Genomic DNA, 25458 nt, shown 5'->3' with positions numbered 1-25458 from the left:
ATCCTCCAGTATTTTGTTTCGGACAAAGGAGGAGAATCCTGCCATCCTTTCTGAGGCAAAATGCCTGATCGCGGGGAGCTTTGCTTAAAGGGGTTCCACAGTTCGTGTAAAGCGTGGGTCTCTGCCTTGCACTCCAGTGGAGGAGGGGAGAGGGCAGCGAGGGTGGAGTTGTTTGACTGGCTCAGCGTTTTCTTTTTGCCCCCTGAACTGAGGACTTGTTCTCCCCATCAGTCAGGCTGGGTGAGGGCTCGGTGTTAAGTGGCTAGCTAAGAGACTGCACCCCCTTCTATTCACCCTGTGTGTGGATGGGAGGGCTGGTTGGGGGGGGCTGGTGCAGAGATTTCCCCCCCCCCCCATTTATCCTGTGGGTGGTGGGTTGAATCAGAGATTGCCCCTCATTTACCCGGTGTGTGTGTGGGGGGGTTGGTTGGGGGGCTGGGGCAGAGATTGCCCCCCCCCCGTTTACCCTGTGGGGAGGGGGTTAGTTGGGGGCTGGGGCAGAGATGGCTCCCCCCATTTACCCTGTGGGGAGGGGGTTGACTCGGGGATTACCGCCCCCCCCCCATTTGCTCTGCCGCAGGCCAGGGCTGGCTGAGGAACGGCGGTTGGGAGGAGGAGGTCGGGGGGGGGGGGAGGGAGCAGAGGCCGGCTCGCGGACACAGTAGTTGCCCCCCGCTCCCCCTCCCCGCGTCCCAGCGCGCATGCCACGCAGCAGCGTGGTGACGTCATCCCGCACGCAGCAGCCGCCTCTACCAGCCAGCGACGCGTCTTCCACCAGAGGCCGCGCCGGGGGGTTCGGGGAAGCGGCAGCCGGAGCCTGAGGAGAGAGTGAGTCAGTCGGGCCCCGCCGCTCCCGTGTTCCCGGCGGGCGGGCTGCGCTTCGTCCCCCACCCCCTGGGCTGGGCTCCCCGTCCCCCTCCTCTGCCCCTTCCCCGCCCCCCGTTGTGTGTCTCCTGCCCGCAGCGCGCTGGGTGCCCCCCCCCCGCCCCCCCCCGTGCCCTGGCTGCCCCCCCCCCGTGCCCTGGCTGCCCCCCCACCTTTCCTGCCCCCCGCTTCCCCGTCCTGCACCTCAGAGCGCGGGGTGCATCCCACTCAGCGCTGCCCCCCCACCCCGGCACCTCGCCCCGCTTGGCCGGTCCCCAGGTGAGCTGTGGGGGGGTTGCACAGCCTGGGCCGTGGCGGTCCTGGGCCTCTCCCCCCATCTTCCTCCTTTGGAGCGAGGGACGCGCCTGCCTGGCCCCTTTTATTCCGGAGAGACGAGGCGGGTGAGGGAATGCCTCGTGTTGGTCCCTCCTTTCAGCTTCCCAGAGCTCCTCCGCGGGGCTGGAAGAGGTGGCCCCACTCTCTGATCTGAGCATCAGCTGAGCGGGGTGGTTAGGCAGGGGAGATTCACAGCCTTACATAGCTAAAGTGAAGTGGGGGGTTAGCAGCTCCGCAGTCCTAGGACAAAGGGGTGCCCGTAGGTGGCACAGCGTGTGACGGAGGGTGACATGGGCCAGAAAACCCATGTTTCGCGGGGTTTTTAAGTGTCCAGCAGAGTTAAGGATTTAAGTTCCCAGGCTCATCTGGTGAAGGTGTTGTGGAGGTTTCCTTAAACGACAAGGACTGAGTGAGCCAGTCAGGCGCGATCGCTTTGTGAAAAGTGTGCCCGGGAGGGTAGGGTGGTGGTGTCTTTTATCCTTTTTTTCTGTGTGAGTCCATTCGAGAACAAAAGTGATTGTTTGGTTTCACCCACGTTTGTTTTGGGGGCATTTGATGCACTGGATGAAGTACATACACCCCATGTTGTGGTAGTCCTGTGTAGGACTGGTGGATCTTGAAAGGTGGTGGTGTGGGGGGAGGTATTGATCATCGTAGTAGTGAAGATAAGTCTGCAGGTTTTGCATCTGTTCTGGCAGGGCCTGGTGCTGTTTTGAGTTGGTGTGTTCTGGTCTGTGGGGAGCTTTCAAGGTTGGGGGATTGAAGGCCAGAAGAGGGGATTTGGGAAAGATTTCTTGCAGGATGTGGGCCCCATCAAGTATGCGTTGCAATTATTTGATGATACCCTTTATGGGTTCTAGTATGGAGTGGTAGGTGACAACTAGGGGTGTGAGATCAGTGGGGTTTTTTTCCATCTTTGAAGCAGGTATTTGGATGGCCTATTCCATGATGTGATCTTCTCTGGTGGAGTGTCCTTGTTTAGTGAAGGCAGTTTTAAGTGTGTTAAGGTATGTATTCTAGACTTCGGCACATATTCTGGGATATTTGGGTGCCTGGCTCTAGATAACAAATTTCTTCGTGTTTAAGGGGTAGTAACTGGTTCTATGGAGGAAAGTGTGGTGATTTGTGCATTTCTTGTTTATAGTTTTCTTCTTTTAGTAACTGTCACTGGGGATAATATATTCTGGATGTCTTGCACTAATCCAATTGAGACGGTGCAGCAGTTTTTTTTTAATAAAGCTTCCTTTGTGTATCCCCTACAAGATAACGATACTTTATACGTACACAGCATCTTTCATCAGAGATGCCTTACCAAGGTAAGTGTTCTTATCCCCATTTTACTGATGGGAAAAGTGAGGCACAAGGCGAGTGAGTGATTTGCCCAAGGTGATGCACCAGTAGCAGAATTGGGACTCAATCAGAAGATTTAGATCTCAGATACTCCTGTTCCCAGCCATTTGCTTAACAGCTGTGTAACATGCTGTGTACCTTTCTGTTATTCTCACTGGGGAATTTATTAAACATTTGTATTACACTGGGACCTAGACACACTAAATTGCGTTGGGGCCTCCTCCTTATAAGAGGTGCTGTACAGCTAGAGCTGGATGAAATTTTTTAACAAAACTTTTCTGGTGAAAAATGCAGGTTTGGTGACACAGAAACATTTTGCAATTTCCTGCAGATTTCACTTGTGGGAAACCTTTATATATTTAAAAAAAAAAAAAGGCCCCCAAAACCCAGAATCAAAATGTCTTATTTTGACATTTTTTAAATGAGATGTTTTGATTTTTTTTTTTATTTTAAATGGCTTTTCATTTAGAAATTTCCTCTAATTTTATTTTTTTTAGATTTAAAAGCTTGAAATCAAAACTAAATGTGGTGTTTGACCAGAAATATTTTTCCCTAGATCTCTGAATTACCAAAGAACTGGAAAAATCTATTATTTGCACAGCTTTAGTACAGATATAGGATAAGGTCCTTACACTGAGGAACTTGTAGGCTACCAAATATTGTATTGCATACCCACGTCTGTGAAATATCGTTTCTAAAGATTTTTTTAAATGGATTGTTCAGATATTTCTGAACCTGTTTGGGAAAATTCATCTTGCAAAACTTGCTGTCATTGTGTCTTGTTAAAGCTAATTCACACAAAACCCTTGTGCTCTAATCTTTCACCAATCAGTAGAGCTACCTAGGTATTGAAGTATACAACTGGAGATGTGCTTTATAGAATGAAACAAGATAAACAGAGCAGTAACTCATTTGCTGGAAAGGCTCAGAGTGGAGGCAACCCATTTGTTTCACCTTTTTAAAATAACTCTCTTGCTCTCATTTTCAGGATATTTTTAATTTCACGAACTTGGAGTAGCATTACAAATCTGGATTCCATGTCTTTTCTTGTAAGTAACCCAGAACGAATTAGGGTGAGTGTTAAACAGCTTCTAGCTTTATTCCAAAAAGCACTGTTTTTGTATCTTTCCTTTCCATAGACACAGAGATAAGCCCTGATCCTGCAACAACTTGTGTTTGATGGAGCCCCATTGGCTTCCTTGGCGCTCCATGGGGGTCTGTGCACACAATTCTGTTGCAGGATTGGGGCCATAATCTAGCTCCTTTCTGGAGAACTAGATTTTTAACTAAAATAAAATTTTGATTTGTAAGCGAGAGATACTTTTAAACCGTATTTATCTGCGAGCTAGGTGTTGCCAAATACTTGTGCATATTGCTCAGAGTTCATTCTCTTTAGGTAGTGCTAATTGTTCAATACATCTTTTATTCTGTTTTATATATTGTACAAAATGTTTTTTTATCACTTACTGTTTTATAATGTACAGAAATTGCAGTAAAACATAAATACTGAGACTTACCTAAGTTGATGGTACCATAGGTGGAGGAAATATCTGTAAAATATACAAAATATAAATGAAATTTAACTACATTGAAGTGTCTCTTAGAGTGTCTTCTAAACTTAAAATGAATATAGAAGTCTTTTTTGTTCCTTTTAAATGCTGGAAATCCATATCAGAGCTGTTGTGTGTACTTAAACAGGAAGTAAACTGAGTAGTGTTGATTCATTGTTGAGAATGAAATGTGCAAAGGATGAAAATATACTTTTAAAAAGTCTTTTTTTTAATATAAAGCAGCAGTTAATGCAGGTAAGGAAATGTATTTTAAATAGGATCTAAAACCTGATGTCCCTTAAAGTTAGAATGTGTTTTCATAAGATTCAGCACTAGTCAAAAGACAGGAGCAGAGTGCGACTGTGACAGAAGAGAATTGCTGACATGATCACTGTGAATGGTATAAAAATGACCCTTTGGAAATGTTAGTATCATTCAAAAGATGGTACAATGAAATCCTGCTCACTTTTCATTTAAATGTGGACTCTTTCTAATACCAGCCTGCTTCAAATGAGGGTAGATTAACATAAATGTAAGCAAACTTCTTGATTGCTTCAGCAAGCTGACCAAGATTTTTGCCATAAATGAGTAGTAAAATGACTAATATTTACTGAGTGCTAACAGTGTACTCAGTATTATACAAGCCTACGATGACATAGTTCATGCCCCCTGGATTCTAGTTTGTTTCTAATATCTGAACTATCTTAGTTCAACTTTCTGATTTGTATCGAGTGGATAGAGATCTTGCCACTACAGCCTTTATGGCTGCTGTCAGTTAAACATTGTTTGACTTATGCGTTCTGGAAGAAACTAACCCTTTATTAGTATGTCTATTACTGTTAAAATATTAATATTTACATCTGCTGAAAGAATTTTAGCTCATTTCCCCTCACTGCAAAGGAGACACACGTTAGAACGGTCAGGGTGATCTGTGTAATTCTGTTTTAAGTGGAATATGTCTAGAGGAAATAACTAATTGGCTTTGGGCTTTCTTCTCCAGCGGTGGGTGTCCGAAAAGTTCATTGTAGAGGGCTTGAGGGAGTTGGAACTGTTTGGAGGTAAGGACTCTATTATTTAGACACTTTAGTAGAAATCTTTTACTTTAAACTTGAAAGCAGTCATCAGTTTGGTATAAGTAAAAGTGCTACAGGAATGAACAAATCAGTTTAAAGCACTGTCATCAAATTGGCTAACAAAAGCAAATTTAGAAGGAAAATGTTATTTGCCAGGTTTTGCACAGCAGTTCATTTTAAAGTCAGTAGTAGTACAAACTTCTGAACGTTGTAATGCGGTAAATTAGTGCAGTCTGGTCTTTCCTGAATAACCAGCTTTTTCTAGATTTTGAACCTGAAAAGGATAATTGCAGAAACTCAAACTTCTGCAAATGTGTGTTGCTGCGTCTAGTTAAAATAAAAAGTATTAAATCTGTAAGAAGAGAAGTATTTAAGTATAACATTAATCAGTAAGGTAAACTATGTAAATATTGTGCCACCGTACATAGTAGATCTGCTCCTTGAGTGTCTTTGAATCAGGCCTGTTGACTTCACTGTCAAAAACAAGTTTTTAAACAGTAACACTTTAGCTTTCCAGAGTAGATATAACCATGTAAACCGGATTTTAGTCTGCATCATTAGCAAAATTGTCAGCTAAATTCTGATTTCAGAATCTTTGTGACAGATGATGTAAGAGGCAGAAGGAAGCTAGCTAAATGATTATATCCCAGGTAGAGTTAGCAAAACCTTCCATTTGACTTTTAAATTCTGCAGATTTGCCCTTCCGCATGGGCTTTTAGTCACATTGAAATTCATTTCAGATGTGGTTTGTATCAGACTTTTTTACACTATGTCCATTCTCACCATGGTTACAAACCATTACTATGTTCAGAAGCTATGCACAGTTTTGGCTAGCACTGTGGTTTTTTTTTTTTTTTGTTTTTTTTTTTTTTTAAATTAACTCTATGCCTACACTGGACACTGAAGCCAATTTAGCTGCAGAAGTGTCCAGAAGTGTTTAAAAATGGGTTTAGCAGAACCATTTTCAAACCTAGTTGTAGCTAATATCTCTCTGCTCCTGATGTGGGTGGTGCTTTTTGCAGTCACTCTTCTGTTTTAACTGCACTTTTAGGAAGAAAATACTTTAAAAAAATATCTGTCATGTTTTAATGTACAAATCTGATTAGTAACTTTGCTCTGAAATGAAGCTGTTAAACCAAAATTCAGTCCCAGTATAAACAGCACAATTTCATTCAATGTGAATTGTACTTGCTTATGCCAGGGCAAATTTGATTCATTTTATCTAAGCACCTAGGTACACAGAAACACTGTTATAAGTGTTGTTGTAAAAACATAGATTTTTGTATCTCTGGAAATTTGGAGTTCTATAGAATTTAACTGCCACTTCCTGTATTGGTTGCATTCCTCATTAAACTTCCAAAATACTTTTTTCTCCCAAATATTTAATTCCATCAGATGTATTAATCCTCTTTTTTAAAAAAAAAAAAAAAAAAGGGTGGGGGGGCTTAGTTTATGATCTAAAAATAAAACACATCTCCCAAACCCATGCTTGTCTTGAAAAATGTCTGAACAGTGAGGCTATTTGAATCTGTATAATGTCTTACTTTTAGGTTTCTATCTATAACATTCTTGATATGTTTTTTAATGTCTGTTACTTACTGTTGTGATGTTAATTGTAAATTAAAGATTTTGTCTGGGAATATATGCTTACACCTGTCCAGTACCTAAACAATACTTTGGGATTATTTAAATTATTTCTATTCATAAGTATATTTTAACTATGTTCTGAATGGGTATCTGTTTGTTGAAGAAAACATGTTGAACAATTAATTTCTTTACTCCAGAGCAGCCTCCGAGTGACTCTCGGAGAAAAGTAAGTGATTTTTGCAGGCTGTGGTGCTGTGGTCCATTGCATGGAGATTATTTCTTGTGGAAGTTTGATTTTTTTTTTCTACCTTATTTATACTTCATCTGTATATTTATCTTTACATGTGTGAAAACAGGTTTCACCCTGGAAAGGAGATTTTGGTGTGTGGTTTTGAAGCTGTTGCATGTGATCTTTTAGCCCTAAATCTGAGATTTAGTTCTTTAGGCTCACATTTTCAAAACTGGCTCTGAAAACGGGGCCCAAATCATCTCAGGTTGGGCATTCAAAACCAGTGCCCTCTTCTGAATAATTTAACTTTATTTCCTTTCTCTTCCCTATGCCACACCCCCAAAAGAGACCCCAACATCAAACTGAGAATTAGATCAGTTTCAAAAGGGACTTTACCTTCTGCAGAAAACTCATTGGCATAGCTGTTTTGCTCCCTCCAGAGCCCACAATAACAAAATCTTGTGCCTTTAACAGGTGCTGCTGTCTGGTTTAGAGAAATTTTTTTTCTCTTGAGGACTAATTCCCTACAGAGCTATGAAATGCCTATCTAAAAATACATAGCGTGGTCTAAAACAGGACCATTTGAAACTTTACCTGTAACCCATGACATTTTCATGGTGCTGATTAAAGCACCGTTGGTGTACAGGTTAGACATAAATGAGAAGCTACACTGGATTTTTAAAAGTCTTTGCAGTACTGATTTTGACTTTTTTTTATTTATTAAAAAAAAAAAAAATCTCATTCCTCAGTGAGTTATAGAAACAGGGCAATAGTTTCTTAATCGGGAAAAGGATATTGTAGTTTTGAGTCAAAAGCGAGCAAGAGAAACTTGGAAAGTAAAAAACAAAACAAAACCTTCCATCTTCCTACAGGCATTGAATCCAAAATCTAATCCACATGAATTTGATTTGGCAAGTGCAAATCCTTGCTGGCATTGCATGTCTCTGGTTTCCTAATGGCATTAACAGTACAATTACCTTTCAAAAACTAATTTCCTTAAACACAAGTCCAGTTTAAAACCTCATCAAAAGGTCTGAAATCCCAGCCTTTAATGAATGTCATACTTTGTGCAGCTAATCACATTTCTTCATTTTACAGCTCTTATGATTTTTAACTGCACACCAAAGTTATCCTGTGTGAAACCTTTGGGAGCTTTTTTGCAATATTTCATAAATAAAATTTCAGTTTCACTTGTTTTTTAATAATTTTTTTTTAAATCTCGTACAGTATTTAACTTTTGAGTAGAGTCCCTTCTGCATAATGTGGTTAGCTGTGGAGTTTTCAAACTTACGTACAGAGAGGTGAATGAAGGTCTATAATGTACTGGATTACTTCTAAAGGGGAGCAGATATTATGTTCTGTTTTGGTTGAAACAGCCTGCACCATTGTTAAAAAATAACATATTAAATTGATTTCATTTTTTTGCATCTGTTTTGTTGGCTTATGCTAAATTTGGAGTGCCTTTATTAGCGCAAACCACCTATATAGTGCACAGTTTCAGAGCAGCTGTCATTGCTCCAGAATAATTTTCATTCCCTTGGTGATACCTTTCTGCTTCAGAGGCTTCCATCTGCCTGTGTGTCTTTCCTTTCAGTTCTGCCATTGACAGGGGTGAATGGAGATGATGGAAAATGTAATGAACTGGGCATTAACTGCGAAAGTCAGAATTGGTAGGAATATTTAATGGAAATGTAGAAATAAGAATGGGTAACAGCCATTCAATTCATAGCCAAATGATAGCACTGTGTGATATAGTAGCTAGAGCAAAAGATTTGTAACTGTTGGGATTCTAAATTCCTGTCGTGGCTGAACAAAACATTAGCTTTTACCTCCTTGTGCTTCAGTTGCATGAGCTAAAATAATATAGTGCCTTTCACTGATGTTGTTACAAAAATTAAACCTTCTCCTCCCCCTCACTGAGGTAGGTGTTATCTCTATTTTACAGATGGGAAAGGGTGTATAGTGTATCTTGCCCAAAGTTATCACACTGAATCAGTTACAGAGCTGGGATTAGAACCCAGGAGTCTTGACTCCCAGTTTCCTCACAAGGTCTAATCACTAGATACATTTCCAGTCAGGAGAAAAGTAGAAAGCTTCTAGGAAACTGGGATGCTGCATCTGAACTGTGGCTAATTTATGGTAGAAAACAACCTTTCATTGGCCAAAGATAGTGGACTCAAAGACCTGATAGATCTTTCGCATCTCCAACTTTTGTGATTCTATAGTTCCTGACATGGAAGACTTCCCATATTGTTTTGAGGCATTAATTCGGCACTGAATGCCCTAGACACCCAAAATAAGAGATTTTAAGAATACCTTTTTAATTTTTCAAGATTAAACTGATGTAAGGGTTAAATTAAATGCTCCTAATAATAATTTGATAACACTAGTTAGCTTACATTTTAAAATGTGCACATACTTTGAGCAACTCAGATTCCTCAGTTCCTATTAGTGACAGTCGCTCTTCACCTTTTGGTTGATGTGAGGTTTTGAGTTCCAAGCAGGGGTTGGACCAAGCTAGTTTTTGGTAGTGCCAGCATTTTTCTGATCGTCCCATTAGTTTCTTCAGGAGTTAAGCTTTTTTTAAATTTAAACTAAGCTTCCAGCCCTTATGATACAGTGTTGTCTTGAGTATGTAGGTCTTCTGAAACGATAGCTCTTTGAGGTTTATACTCTCCCGTTCACTTCAAGTAAAGTGGTGACTCTGACATTCAGTAATGCCATTGTTAATATTGTCTACTGTTTCACTGTTGATCATTTTAACAGAAACAACCAGCCATTCTGGAATTATGAGCAGAGGTTGAATCGCACACTACCATCTCTTTTTTTTCCTTCAAATCTTATTCCTGATACCAAGTAAACTTCCACCACTGATTTCTTTACTCTAAATTTGAAGTGTCAAATCTGTTCCGTTCTGGTTTGGTTGAAACATGACTTTAACCTTTGAAATGCTTTAGTCCTGATTTGTTTTTTTTTCTGTTAGAGTGGTAGGTGTGAAATTGCCCATTCTGTAGCTTCCCCTTTTTACTGTTGGTTCATCGGCAACTAGAAGTATAATCTCATATAGACCTAGTGACCGACTGTCTGATCTCACGCAGGATACATAACCTATGCAGTCAGCCTACATCTTGTGAGTGAATTGAAGGAGGTTTTACAAGATACAGCCTGTTTATCCATATTCCTAAAATTAGAATTGGAGCCCTGAGCATTTCTCTAATAGGAGTATATTTACATATACATGTATTGAGTCACCATATGGTCAAAACACAGAGTACAGAGTAGATGTGTTCTTTTTCATTTCTCTTCAACGCCTGTGGAGACTTCTGACAAACTATTACCCTTCGCTAAACTGTCTCTTTCCGCTTTGATTAAACAGCTGGTTTCCTTAGCTCCCAATACTTTAATAGTGGTAGAAAAATTGGGATCATATGTTCATGTAACTAACATAACCATCAAAGAAAGAGTGCTGAAGTTTGCCAAAAGCTGTCTTGTTGCCAGCAACTTTCTAGGGATTCCGCCTTGCTAGCCAGCATAATTGTCTCAGAAGCTATTGGTCTCTAGTGAGTCCCAGCCAAGTTTTATGCCAAATAAGATTTTCACTTCTTCAGATCTGAGTCTATAGCTGGGTTAAGTCACAAGTGAAGATAAGTTTGGTCTAAACCCAATTCTTAGTTGACACTTATCCATATTGCCAGAGCTTCAGTCAGTTTACCACAGATTCTAGTTATCTGCTTAGGAGAGCCCCACGATTGGAACAAAGGTACTGCAGGTTTAATAGAATTGTGGATCGGAGTCTCCAAAACTGGAATAGCTGGTGGAGCTGCAGCTCAGGATGGGGGTGCATTAACAGAGCGTAGGACTAATACTAGAGAATGCTGCATGCAGTAATAAGTTGATCTTGTAGAGCTGTGGGATGTGGGGCCAGGATGGGAATAACAGAGGGCACTGCAGGTTAGAACTAAGGTATGTTGATGGAGTTGGGAAGCTTATGCATCAGTCCTCCATCTCTAGTTTCTTAAACATTAAAATAATTTGCCAAATTCATCCATAACATTTTAAATATAACTCCCATTTTCTAATGCATAAGCAGTGTCAGCTGTTAATGTTGGAGTTTTGAATCAGCCTTGGTTTGGTGATAAGGAGAGGTGGATTCAGGATGCTTCCAGGGCCCCCTTAATTCTTGGTCGTGTCCTTATTAGCTGTTGCTTAAAGAAGCAAAGATTTAATATTTGTGTCAAGAATGCTTTAAAAACAATCATTAGGAAATGGAGTAAGTTATTTTTTGTTTTATTTTAAGTAAATTATAACTAAAGTGTTCAGAATATATCTTGGGGCTGGTTTACACTATGGGAGGTTTGTTTTTTTTTTTTGGGGGGGGGGGGGCAGAATAGCTATGCTGGCAATGCCCCCTAAGAGAGGTGCAACATATACCAGCCAAAGGAGTTCTGCCGGCATAGCTGCACCATTTTCCCCAAAAGACATGAGCTACGCTTCTGTCAGCATAACAACATCTACACCAGGGGTTTTGCTGGAATGTCTATATTGACTAAAGCGAGAGGTGGGTTTTTTTGTTTTTTCCCCCACACTCCTTGCTGACATAATTATGCTAGCAGAACTTTGTAGTGTAGACCAAGCCATAGCGTGAGTATGGTTAGAATGGGCTCTTGTTACTTTATGGCTCTGTGTTGTCGCATCATAGCTCCTTCCTTCAATGACAGAAATAAGTGTGTGTTTCCACTGCAGCTACAGGAGAGTGAGTTGTGTTCTTTTCTGGTCCATGCATCGTCAGCAAAAATGTCAGGAAAGGTCTGATTGCAGAATTTTTATGAGGCAGAAAGGACACACCTGGGTTTCCAGATCCCAGGGGGAGTTAGTGTTTCTGGCAGTTAAAGAATAATTAATCTAATTCATACCTGACATAAAATGAACAGATTTGATCTGTCTATTGCCCCGCATGTCACTTACCTAACTACAAGTGTAACTGAAGGACAAAATACATTGCAATAATGGAACATGTCTGAACACTGTGTATAGGCTTCTCTCGCTCCTCTGAAAACCCCCACCCAGGAAAATTGGATTGCAACTGAACTTCTAACACTGCCAGAGATTGTGGCCTCTTTTTTCACTTATCAAATCATCAGTTAGTTTTTGTGACAGGCTCCTGTAATGCAACTTGGATTGTAATGCCTGTGTATTGAATTGCACGGCTTGTTTTTAATCAGTTTTAAGCATGAGTGAGCATGAATAGAGAGAAACATTTGTCTTTTCAGCTTGTGCATGTAGATACAGCAGGGAACTCGCTCTCAGTTGTAGTGAAAAGATGCTGCCTCTTTCCTTCCTCTGTAGCATGGGGCATGGCTTACTTGCTGGTGGATTCTCTGTACTTTAAAGTCTTAAAACCATGATTTGAGGACTTTAATAACTCAGTCACAGGTTAGGGGTCTATTACAGGAGTGGATGGATGAGATTTTGTGGCCTGCGTTGGGCAGGAGGTCAGACTAGATGATCATATTGATCCCTATGAGGCAAGCTGGCAGACATGGGAGTGCTGGTCTTGTGTTCATTTGTTGCAACTAAAGTCTTGCTCCCATTTGGAGCTTCTTTCTATGTGTGTCTGATCTAGGCATCTTGGGCTTCATCTAGTTGGTTCATCACTTCTGCCTGCAGCAAAACAACTTCCACTTTGTCGGTCTTTGCCCAGAGAGATGAATGGATTAGTGGCTGAAAAGTAGCAACCTCGGACAGGAAAGCTTATAGCCAGAGTGCAAAAAACCCACCACAGACAGGCCTTCAGTCTATCACTCCTGCACAGGCAAACAGACAATGATGTAGAAGTTTGTAAAGGATGGGAGAAAAATGGCTATTGCAAAGGGATGGAGTAGTGCTGTCATATGGAACAGTAATTGACTTTGTTAAAATATTTAAAAAAAGACCTTCTGGCTTATAGTGGATTGTAAATTGCCTTGTTTGGTTACATGTCATAGAAAGCAGATGCCTTGTTTCAGAAGATCCAGACATCTCCTGGGTTTCAGTTTGTATTAATGATATTTACAGCAGATACAGTTACTTTTATACTCCAATATGTCCTGATATCATGAGCATGTGAAAAAATATGTGGAACAGCAGATTTTTCTACTAGATGTGATTAATTTCTGTTTCTCATTTTTGTCTTGCTTTTCTAGACCAATGATGCAAGCTCCGAGTCGATAGCATCTTCCCCTAAAAGGGACGCCATGAGCAGCTTTTTACCAGACAGCAGCTGTTATGAATTGCTCACCGTAATAGGTAATGTTCCTATAAAAATTCTTCCTTTGAAAGGTACTGAGTTTTTCTTGTGTGGTGGTTTTCTGAAATGTAAAATGCAAAATATTCTTTCTTCCTTGGTTTTATTAGTAGTATTAAAATCACTTTATAAAAATGTAAATTAGATGAGTTTCCTGTCCTGAAGCTCTTACAGTCAAAGTAAAAGACAAATACTAGATGGGAGAAGGTGTGGTTTTGAGGTTAAAGCGAAAGGGTAGCAGCTAAGACTCTTGAGTCCCATTCCTAGCTTTGCTGTTGACTCCTTGTATGGCTCTTGGCAGGTCACTTCACTTCTCTGTGCCTCAGTTTCCAAATCTGTAAAATAGGAATATTACTGATCTACCTCCCAGCAGGTTTTTAAGTAATTGTTTTTGTATACAGCGTGCTTAAAATTGGAAGGTGTTGTAGAACAGGCAATTTTTTATATTAGACAAGACCTTAAACGACAATTATAGTGAGAGGGGATGAGGGTAATTGTGAAGAAGGAAGGGTTGGAGGAAGCTTTCCCACAACACGATTCCCAAAATAGTCAATTGTATTCATGCTTACAGAGTTAATCTGTGTCTCTCTTTTCAGGCCAGGGTTTTGAGGAGCTGATGACTGTGAACCTGGGCAGGTATAAACCATCTGGAGAGTATGTCACAGTCAGAAGGATTAACCTGGAAGCCTGCACCAATGAGATGGTGACATTCTTGCAGGTGATATTACAGTCTTTTGAATGGGGCAGAGCATCTTTCATTATTATTGAAGGAACATGACTCATAGGACCGCAGCTTCAGGGTGTTTAATGTTTTCTAAGGTGCCCATTGCAAAGCATCTAGGGTGCTGTACAATTTTAAAACAGTAGTTGTGATACTGGCCCACAAAGACCAATTATCCTAATGAAGAAAAAAGAAAGTTGGAGAAAAAATTAATCTATTGTAAGGTGCTGGCAGTCTCCTTCAGACTGCGTTATAGTTTGAAGCGGATGGTGGAGTGTCTACGGTTTAGAGCACTGGACTGAGATTCTAATGTTCTGGGTTCTCTGGAGCCAGGTCTGCCACCGTCCGGACATGAGCCAAGTCATTTAACTTCTCTGTGCCTCAGTTCTCTGAACTGTGAAATAGTGGTTTTTGCCCAGTTCACAAAGATGTTGTGGTGATTCGTGTTTGTAAAGTACTTTGAGATCCGAGATGGAAGGTGCTATAAAAGCGGAGTATTATTCTAAAGGAATTGTCCTTCTGGTGAAGATCGGATTAGATACAAATCTTGTTCTCTTCTAAAAGATTCTTTATTGAACTTGAAGAGGACAAACCCAATGATCCTTCCATACCGAACTGCTGTAATAGCATTCTGTGTGCTCCTCAGTTTCAAAATAAGAATAGTGCAAGGAATTATTGTATAAAGTTCCAAATACAGGCGCTCTGATGCCATAATTGGTTTATCCTTCTCCAGTAAATTCATTCAAATAGGGATCATGATGCATCAACATTAATGTAAACACCAAGTAGCCCTTGCACAGAGATTTTCAGGTGTGATGGGGGTTTTAGTATGTGTGTTCTTTCAATTTATCTAAAACTTCCCGTCATGACTATTGCTTTATGCTGGAAGTTGAGATTGCCAGACATATTGCACTAACACAGAAGCTCCTGAATTCAGTGCTAAGCAGTTAATGCCCATGCACAGATCTCATGCCAGGAAAATCTAACTCTGGTGAGAGATTATTTTAACTGTCATATCTTCCCCCTTTATCTTCAAAAGGAGAGATGAGAACTTTTCAGGTGAAGAGAAAGTTCAAATCAGTCCGTTGGCAGACAGTCCTTAAAATGCTACCTTTTGTCCATCCTAATCTTCCTAGAGCACTGATCCTCTATACCATACCTGGAGCTCTCTATTTATTTCACCCAGCTCTGATTCGAAATATCCTTTTGCTTTTAGGGTGAACTTCATGTTTCCAAACTCTTCAACCACCCCAACATTGTGCCATACAAAGCGACCTTTATAGCTGACAATGAGCTCTGGGTAGTGACGTCCTTCATGGCTTATGGTAGGTGGAGAGTAGAATACATACGCTCTCTGACCAAGGTGCTTAAGCTTCTGTGAAATCATCTCTATTTAGGGAAGTGTCCTCTTGTTTTTCCTGCTCCATCAAAAAACGTTTCTTGGTCTCTCTAGGTTCTGCGAAGGATTTAATCTGTACCCATTTCATGGATGGAATGAGTGAACTGGCTATTGCTTATATCCTCCAGGGCGTTCTGAAGGCTCTTGACTACATTCACCATATGGGCTATGTACATAGGTAAAAAGGAAATTGCTCTCTTTCTCACTTATTCTTTCTGCAGGAAATGCTTACAAACAATATTCATCCAGATGTGACCAGGTTGCTCAAGGGATTTCGATTAAGAATATAGTTTGCATCCAGCTTGCCAGTTCTAGTCCAGTCCAGGTTGGTAGTGACTGAAAGTTACGAACATTTGATGGCTATTTGATGGACAGTCTGAAAAGAGTTGTGTCTCAGATCAGTTCCCTGAGAACAAGTGTCCATCTCACAAAGAAACCCCCACTTCAATCCACACTCAGAGATAACCTTGTTACTAATTTCCACAAAAGACCATGGATGGGCTGAGTGTGAAGACTGTACTTACTAATAGGGAAGCTCCCTCCAGGTTTAAGATTGAGGCTTGCTCTACAGTGTTGGCGAAATTTGACGGCTTCCTAACTTCTACCTACTGCGCTGTCCCCACTACGCTGCGCTGATGGGAAATGCCCCCCTGTTGATGCAGTGTTACTCTTTTTGCGGGGGTGGACTAATGGCATCGACTTCCACTCAATTAATCCGGGTCTCCACTGCTGCTCAGTCGATCCCACAGAATCGATCCAGCGGTGCCGACAATGCTGCCATCAATATAGACACACCCTGAGTCACAATGCAGGGGCGCTTGCCTTGCTGCTGCTGCTGCTGTAAAGAGCTTCGTTGTCCATGTCCTCAGTCCTGGGCTCCTCATTACCACAAAAGTAATACTTTAAAGAAAGCAAACCACAGAGTGGCCCTGAGGCAAAGTGTAATAGTAATTTAACACTAGATTAAGCATTTGCTGAAGTAAACCCTTCCCCAGGGTCCCCAACATGGAAAGGTGAAAGGAGGCAGGTTGTGACAGCAGAAAACATCTGCATCCTTCCATTTGCTAGAGAAGTTAGAAGGGGCTGGGACAAGGCTAGCTGGGAAGAGGGCATATGTGGGGGATATACTAACTTCCATGGAGCCCCAGGTAGGAATTAAAGCTGCCCCCTCCAATATAGGCCAAAGGAGGGCACATGGCCATGCAAGCACCTGCCCTTCCTTGGGGTGAATATTCTTTTCTACCCCTGGCATGCAGGGGGGTCTCTCTGGTGCAGTTTATGCCTCTGTGTGCCAGCTTCTGTGAAGCGGGTTCATCTGTATCTTATGGTGGTTGTAATGAGATCACACAATGTCTAGGTGCAGCCTTCAAGGGAATGAGCAGGTTGCATTATTCTCATCCTTCTGTCACTGTTCACTGTACCATCCCAGTGTCCTATTAGGGAGGTGATAGCCTAGTCCTTCATCCAGTAGAATGGCCAGGAAATTATGGTTTCATTCTTTCCAGTTACTTTCACTTTTAGTTCTTTCTTCTAGTATTTTTTAGATTAATGGTACAAAGTTGCATTTGGTGTTTTTTTTAAGAGATGAGACCTTATTTACACTTATGCAAATGTTACCTGGCCAAGCAGCACATATGTGTGTCTCTTAATCTCTCCTCTTAAATCAGTGCCTCAAGTCCCTTAATCAGATTTGTTTTTCCTGATAAACACTAATGTGGCTGCCACACATACTGAAAGTAAGTTTAAAAAAACCTGATTATTCTAGGCTGTTGGTACTCACTTTGTCACGTATTCTCACTGGATACTCAATGTGTGTAGGCTTCTCTAAATCTGCACAGGATCCCTATAGATCAGTGGATCTCAACCAGGGGTATATGTACCCCTGGGGCTATGCAGAGGTCTTCCAGGGGGTACGTTGGCTCATCTAGACATTTGCCTAGTTTACAACAGGCTACGTAAAAAACACTAGCAAAGTCAGTACAAACTAAAATTTCATAAAATGACTTGTTTATACTGGTCTATATACTATACACTGAAATGTAAGTACAATGTTTATATTCCAGTTGATTTATAATTATATGGTAAAAAATGAGAAAGTAAGCAATTTTTCAGTAATAATATGCTGAGACACTTTTTTGTGTTTTTATGTCTGGTTTTGTAAGCAAGTAGTTTTTAAGTGAGGTGGAACTTGGGGGTACGCAAGACAAATCAGACTCCTTAAAGGGGTATAGTCTGGAAGGGTTGAGAGCCACTGCTATAGAGTAACCTTCTTACATGGATGCTGTTAAGGAGTTTAACTTCCTTCGAAGGTAGATGACCCCTGACCATGTGTTGACCTCTTACTGGTGGTCCCCGTTTCTTTAAGGAGTGTGAAAGCCAGCCACATTCTGATCTCGGTGGATGGGAAGGTGTACCTCTCAGGCCTACGCAGTAACCTAAGCATGATCAACCACGGGCAGCGTCTCAGAGTCGTCCACGACTTCCCCAAGTACAGCATCAAGGTCCTACCATGGCTCAGTCCTGAAGTTTTACAGCAGGTGTGGTATAAAACCTTTGTCATTTCATGGCTTATTCTCCTCTTCTTCCTCATTCTTGACTTTCTCACTTGTGAACAGAGACCCTGTCCTTCATTGTTGCTGGGATTTCTTGCCAAGAAGCAAGAAACTATTTTCAGGCTAATTTTGTAGCCAGGGGAGAGCATCTGATCATGTAACAAAACTTGTATTGTGGTTCTTGGAAAAGGCAGAACAGACCATGTAGCCTGATTCTCCCCCACCATGGCTTTCAGTGGGAGCTACTCAGATTCTGTAAGCAGGAGAACCGGGCCCTTGGCATTTTAATGACACAACTTGCCTACTGTCATTAGTGGGTCCTACTGCTCAGGACCCCCATGCAGACCCCCATTAATGTCAACTTGGCATAACATATCATGGTGGCAAGCACAGCCCATTAGCCTACTGCCCCCATGACACTGAAGGTGAGCCTTTGAACTGCACCCAGAGGCATCTTTTCATTTCATAGAGCAGAGGTCTCACCCAATGGCAACTGGGAGAAAGGCACCCAGAGGGGCAGGGAGAGCAGTGAAAACAGACTTCTTGAAGCAGGCTGGAATCTTGAATGTGCCAGGTCTGTCTGTCAGTAAGCCCTTGCTAACAGTACTCATGCTATCACCTTAGTGTATTAATGGCTGTGATGATGCTTGTCTCTGATCTTGCTCTACACGTTCCCGTGTGTGGTCAGTCTGTTCCCATGGCTCTCTGTGACACCGCTCAGTGATAAGTGGATTTCTGGCTGCTTAGTGTTTAAAGTCGCTGTGCTGTGTGTTGCTCCAAAAAACTAAACCAACAGAGACTTTTAGGGTAACTTTCCTCCTGGTGAGAGTTTGTTTTCTTTCTCGTCCCCCTTTTTTCCTTTAAAAACAGCAGTGTGATCAGCCCAGCCTGAGGGGAAGTGAGTGTTCAATGGGGGCAAAATGAGCCTTCAGATAGGCCCATACTAGAGCACTGGTTGTGGAGTTTTACTGTCATCCTCTTTCTGTATCTACTAGAATATATCTTGGGTACTTATCTGGCCCCATTACCAAAGCGTCCAGGCACCTCACATTCTAATCTTTGCAAACTCCTTGTGTGGTAGGGAAGTGCTATTATCTCCATTTTTACAGATGGGGAACTAAGACACTGAAAGATTAAGTGACTTTCCCATGCTCATGCAGGAAGTCAGTGGAAGAGCAGGGAAGAGCCTGGATCTTCTATTGCAGGCAAGTGCCCCAAATCCTTCCATCTCCTTCCAAAGAAACTGATCACCAACCCTGAGACAGCTAAATTTTCTTTTAAAAAACAAAACAAACCTCAAATCTTGTTGTCTATGTACTTTGGTTTAAGTGTTTAGGTTTTTTTGGTCCCTCTCCTTCAGGTTCCTGATCAGATTCCCACGAGGCTAAGCATAACATTTAACTGAATTCATGGCTAATTCTCTCCATTTCCCTCTTTGGTTCTAGAATCTCCAGGGTTATGATGCAAAATCTGACATTTACAGTGTGGGGATAACAGCCTGTGAACTGGCAAATGGACACGTCCCGTTCAAGGATATGCCTGCTACCCAGGTAGGGTGTACAAGCTGCTTGGGTTCTCCTTTTGTCCCAGCCTTACAACTGCCTACTGTGCAGTTAGGAAATTGAATTCTCTACCTGTCAATAATACTTGAATGCAAGGAACCAAGTTACTGGCAGCAGTTGTGTTTGTAATGAGATGTGACAGAAAGATTCTGACCTGTTGAGGTCATTGAAGGTCTAATGGCACTGTCTGCACAAAAGTAAGGGTAATAACCCTAGCCTCTTGGCCAGATTTCAGGTTGGTTAAATATGTTGTGTCCTGCCTTACCCTGCTATTTCAGTTCTCTTCTTTCCTTTCTTAGCTGTTAAACTACTGCTGACTTCCACCCTAGTAGAGGCTGCATCTCAGAGGTACATAAAGGCATTCATAGAAATTAGAGCTGGAAAAGATCAGGTTATCTCCTGCAGTGCAGGAGCAGTGCAGGATTGTTCCCTATAGTAAATTTTCTAGTGCTCTGTCTCCAGTCGTCTTTTAAATGTTGCAAAATATGGAGTTTCTTCTGAAGGACTCTGTGGTAAAATTATTACTGATTGACTTGACACCTTTTGAGGTTTTTTAATGAGTAGTAAAACCTTCCCTTTTTCCCCCTTAGGGCTGCCTTTCTTTCCTAGAGCTGTTCCTTTAATCTTATTTGAATCCATGACTCAAAAGGATACCTCTCCACATGTGTGGATTTCTATAAAATCTGAGAATCCAGTATTACCAATAGTGCAATAGACAGAATTAAAGACAGTTGCAATTAGTCTCATCAAATACCATGCAAGATCCTGCTCCCATTGAAGTCTCTATCAAATTTCTTATTGGTTTCAGTGGAACAGGACCATTCAGTTAAAAATAAATCAGTCCTGGTTTGCAAATTGATTAGGGCATCTTGTTGTCATCCTCCGTTTCCTCCCAGGGAAACATTTTAACACTGGGAAGGTTCTGGGGCACACCTGGTAAGACACGTTAGAAATGTACCATCCTGCCACTAAAAAAGTCCAGGTACAGAATTTGATTAACATTTTATAACAACCCTCAGCATACAGGTAGTATTGTGCATGAGAGCAGCTACTGGTGTGGTAGATGGGTTGCTACATGTCACCTCTATCCTGTTCGAGCATTCACACTTCCTGAGCTCAGCTGTTCAGTCCAAACTATAACATCACTCCCAAACAGAAAACATTATTCTGTACATTGCTAGATAAGTGTAGAGTTATTGCAGGTTTGTTATGTAAGGGAGTGAGGCTCTGGAAGGTGCTGCTTCCACCTAATCTACTCTCCCCTCTGCTTTTTAATCCAAATCAATTTATACTTTCACATTGAGTCACATCATGAAACCTTGGTGCAAGAACAAAGGGGTCTAAATGCTGCTGAGGGAATCAGGATCCAACAGGAGCTCCGTAAGAGTGACTATCCAAAACCAGGGGAATCTAATATGAAAGCAGAGGTGCCCTGATCTCCCTACAGCCACCTTCACCCTGGACCTGATAAATTGGATGCGGCGCCATTGCAGGTTATAACAAAGAATTAAGAACTCTGCCTCTTCTTGGATGAGGAGACCTACAGATTTGCCATCAAGTATGACCACTGTAAGGGTCCAAATGCTGCACTATAACGTGTGTAACTGCTCTGACTTCATGGAACCAAGCACCAGTTAAAGGCCTGATCCTGAGAAGTTGAGAGCAAGATCAGGCCCTGTGTGAGAAGAGAATTTGGCCCATAGATTTCATGTAATATAATCTGTGTTAGACTAGTGTCCTTAGCTGCTCATCTCTAGGCCCTGCAGCAAGAGCAATGCTGAATGAAAATATAACACCTGCAGACCCTGGACCACTGGCAGGACACAACTGAAGATTGTTGCGCAGAGTATTTAAACTTCAGTACTTTCGTTGTAGTGAGTCCTGCCTGCTCTCTTACATGTGTCTAGTCTGTGTCATGCATGTGACATCCCTTCATCCAATTCCATTTCAGATGCTGTTGGAGAAGCTGAACGGAACTGTGCCATGCCTGCTAGACACCACCACGATCCCTGCTGAGGAGTTGACCATGAAAACATCCCGCTCATGCGCTAACTCTGGGATTGGTGAAGGCATGGCAGTTAGCAATGTGAGGGCAGCCAATGGGGAGTCAGCACTGCATCCTTACCATCGGACCTTCTCACCCCACTTCCATCACTTCGTAGAGCAGTGCCTGCAGCGTAACTCAGACTTCAGGTACAGCTGTAATAGGAATGCTTGGTTACATCTCTGCCCTGAACACCATTTGGGGCTTGGCTACTGAAACTATTGACTCTGTGTGGTTTAAAGATTGCTTTAATTCTGATCTCTCAACATGGCTTTTGAGTGGGGTCTCAGTACTGGCTTTTTGTTCAGAGATATCCTGATTAAAAGCATGGCTATATGAAGAGATGCCCCATATGTACAGCAAAATTGCTGTCCAGAATACCTATAAATATATAGCCTGAAAGCAGTAAGAATATGTAGCACATAGTACCTTGCATCAGAGAAGCCAAAGAATTTCAGTTATGGCTGAGGCACAGGACTGGATTCTGTTCCCACCTTAGCCCCTCATTTGCTATGTGACCTTGGTCAAGTCACTTCTGCAATCTGTGCCTCAGTTTCCCCCCTCAGTAAAATAGGAATAATCATGACCTATCTCACGGGGTGGTGAGTGTTTGTAAAGTGTTTTGAGACCCGGAGGGGAGCTATTAGAAGGTCAGGGTCATTTACTTTAATTGCACTCAGGTTTCTTGTATGGTGACTCATTCCCTTCTGTTTTGTACAGGCCAAGTGCAAGCAACCTGCTGAATCATTCCTTTTTCAAGCAGGTAAAGTAGTTCATTAAATCTTCTGGTAGAGGGCAGTGGCCTTTCCATGGTAATCCTCTTGCTGTGTCATTGCTGCCTCCTCAGTTTTGGGGAGCTGTGTTCTGAGGATGAGAGGGAAGATGTTGCTGTTGACTCCTCTCCTCTGGATAGCTCAGCGCTGAAAGCCCCTTTTAGACTGGGGGTTCTTGCCAAGCGTCTGTAGCCAGGAAGGAGCAGGTTTCAAAGGACTTGCCTGGCATTGGTGGGTTTGGAGACAGCCTACTAGTTGCACAAAATCTTAACTTTTTTCTCTGGTGGTAATCCTGACGCAATAAAAATCTCATTGCATTTCCCTTCTCTCTCCCACCCTCACTTTCCTAATGAGTACGTCCTGGGGTCAGTGGAGGAGGGGGCGTTTCCACAGCAGTGCCAAACAGCTTGCCCTCCCCCAAACTGGCAGCCTCTCCTAGTGGTGGAGTGCCATCAGCACTATTTCTGAGTTGGCAGAGAGGTGTCACTAGAATAAAATTGAGGACGTTTGCCACCACCAGGTTAGAGGGCACCAGGCCAAACCCTAACTCGGGCAACAGACGATTGGGTTAGACTGGCGGACGTCCCGTGCCTGCAGGTATGTTGTGCTGCTGCTATTAGTCCAGTCCATATTGGGATGTCCTACGTGCCGTGCGAATGTTAGTAACCCTGAAAATCTTTACCTGTGAGAATGACTCAAACCAAAACTAACTCCCCTCCGCCCCCAGATCAAACGTCGTGCGTCCGAAGCACTTCCTGACCTACTGCGCCCTGTCACGCCAATCACCAACTTTGAAGGTACGCGGCCCCAGGATCCCAGTGGCATTTTTGGACTGGTATCCAGTCTGGAACAGCTAGAGGTGGATGACTGGGAATTCTAGAGCAACATGGCAAATATACGGTTCTAAAGCCCTTGAAGGAGCTTTCTGGACATAGTGGACTCCTCTCAAATGAAGCAGTGATGAATGTTACCTGCAGAAGAGTTTACATGACCATGGTAAGGAACTTCACCCAGCCGTTTACTTGAGGAGTAGAGCCTGGAATCACCAGTGGACAGAAACTAGCTGGAAAAAGTGATCTGTTCCTAGCTAGGAAGTGCTGAATGTTTCCTGCATGGTGCCAGGAGCCTCCCAGCTCTTGCTGTTGAACACCAGGTCTAGGTTGTATTAGTAGTGTTGTTCGCTAACGGTGAGTCGGTCCCAGTTTGTTGGTCTCATACACGTTGTTGTTTTTTTCTCATGTTACTGACTCTCTAATGCCCCTAGTTCGGAGGGTTTGTGTGTGTGTGTTTAGCCTACCTTTAAATAGACCCTTTGTTTTGTTCCTTTACAAGGGTGCCTTTGAGACAAATGTGAGGGAGGGGAAGGGAACGCAACTCTTCTCAGAGTTGGGCATTCTTTTCTAGACAGCCAGTTTATCACTGCAGTGTTATTCTCACAGGGTCACTTTTTTGGCAATAATGGATTTAGCCTGCTGCTTTATTGAGAGGAAAACGGAAGACCAGACAGCACTGGAGAAAGGTGTCCCCTTCTCTTCCAGCCATATTCAGAGGCTGGGAGATTCCTCTGCACAGCTGGATTCTTCTCTTCAAGGAGACCTGCAGATATTTTTGTTGTTGGGTTTTTTTTTAATGAAACTTGCCATGTGCTGCTTAATGCCCTAAGGTGCGGGTCAGAAGGACATCCCAGGCTTCTAGGACTAACCACCTGCTCCTGTCTTTTGAGGTGGCTTCATCAGGGTCTGGCTGTATTTTTAAGAAGTAAGATGTAGTTTTGAAAGTCTTTTGAAATTGCACCATACTCGGTTTTACAATAAATGCCGTTTAGCTGGCTGGCCCCATCCTGCAGCAAGGCTAATGTGCCTGCATGAAACATGCTAGCCAGCTTCTGTTTCTGACACCCTGCCATGATGGGGTAAAGATAAGTTTGGCGTTCTCTCTCTCTGTTGAATTCCCCCCCCCCCCTTCCTTTCTGCTGCTGTGTGGCATTCTGTGCAGAATGCTCCTCTCAAAAGCATTGACTGGTCACCTTTGCCTCTTCGGTCTCCTTTGACTGCTACTTTAAAGCAAGCTCTCCGACCCTTTACAGATCTTTCAGATAACTCCCCTGGATCTGCGCTGCTTACTGTGCAGCGCTGTGTCCTGCCATTGACGGAAACCTCGACTGCTGGGGCAGCTCTCACCTCGCTCTGGTGTTCAGGTTCTCCAAACTGCATTTTATGGCCTTTTGTTCAATCTGTCTAAGCACCGTGTGCATCCTAGATCTTCCTACTCAAAGAAGCACTGAGCATCCCGTCCTGTACTGGTGGTCAATGAGCAGTGGTGCTGGCAACAGGTCCTTTTTATGGTTATAAACTGTACTTGAACCAAAATAAAGTTTGTTACTCTAGTTTTGTTGCCAAAACAAATAAAAATTTAAGTATTTCTGAAGTGTTTCTTTTAGTTCTTTAGATCTGTACAGATGCTGAAGGGTCCCTATCCTCCTTGACCAGCCGGATTTAGGCCTGTGTTACGCAGGTCATCTCACAAGATGATTACAAGGGTCCCTTCTGGCCTTAATCTGTGACTCCTTGGTTTGAAGTAGCAAGTTACAATGAAATGCGGTCGGTGATGGTGGGTGGATATTGCCATTGTACGTGGCAGCAATAGTACTGTAAAATGAGGACCATGATACTGACAAAGTGCTGTGAGATATACTGGTAAATGCTATAAAAGCTGGGGATTATTATTAGTTACAGTTTTGTTAGGGCTTCTGTTGGGGCAGGTGCTTTACACACACCAAACCTCCCCCCCCTTGGGGCTAAAGCACTAGGAAAGGGTAACTTTGTCCTCCACTGAAGTGCAGTCACTTAACAACACGGCAACAGTGAAGGACAGGAAACAAATACAGGACCACTGACACAGCAACTGGGGGGAGTTTAGAAGTGGAATGTAATTTCATGAATGGGAATGTGCCCAGGACATACTCTGAAGCTGCTGCACCCCCCTCCACCCATCTCCCCCCCCAAAAAAAAAGTGCAAGGGGTGCTGTTTGACCTGAGATTTAGCCAGACATCAGCATCGTGTTCCCTGAAAAGTTGTAGCACAGCACCTCTTCTAACACCAGCCTGGGGCATTAGGTCCTGTAAATGTAAATGC

General features: G+C 42.6%; 1 protein-coding gene across 5 annotated transcripts; it reads left to right on the top strand.

Annotated features, from left to right (window-relative positions):
- Positions 1–1289: 1289 nt before the first annotated feature.
- STRADA (STE20 related adaptor alpha) lies at positions 1290–24744 on the top strand. 5 transcript variants are annotated; one of them, XM_067541017.1, is made up of 12 exons: positions 1290–3599; positions 5101–5158; positions 6958–6986; positions 13172–13274; positions 13869–13990; positions 15210–15318; positions 15447–15570; positions 17758–17929; positions 19390–19494; positions 21458–21699; positions 22271–22313; positions 23051–24744. In XM_067541017.1, the coding sequence occupies exons 1-12, from the start codon at positions 3588–3590 to the stop codon at positions 23201–23203; spliced, it is 1272 nt and encodes a 423-aa protein (XP_067397118.1). In that variant the 5' UTR covers positions 1290–3587; the 3' UTR covers positions 23204–24744. The 5 variants fall into 5 exon arrangements, with proteins under 5 accessions (XP_067397118.1, XP_067397117.1, XP_067397114.1 ...); XM_067541016.1 differs by having other exon boundaries at positions 1290–3623; XM_067541014.1 differs by lacking the exon at positions 6958–6986 and having other exon boundaries at positions 2126–2207; positions 3539–3599.
- Positions 24745–25458: the final 714 nt, after the last annotated feature.

The sequence above is a fragment of the Emydura macquarii genome, unplaced genomic scaffold (genome assembly GCF_026122565.2).
Source record: "Emydura macquarii macquarii isolate MOO-44397 ecotype Brisbane River unplaced genomic scaffold, CSIRO-AGI_Emac_v2 contig_629, whole genome shotgun sequence".
NCBI lineage: Eukaryota > Metazoa > Chordata > Testudines > Chelidae > Emydura > Emydura macquarii.
The sequence above is the reverse complement of the archived record's forward strand: the minus strand, read 5'-3'. Positions and strand labels throughout refer to the sequence as shown.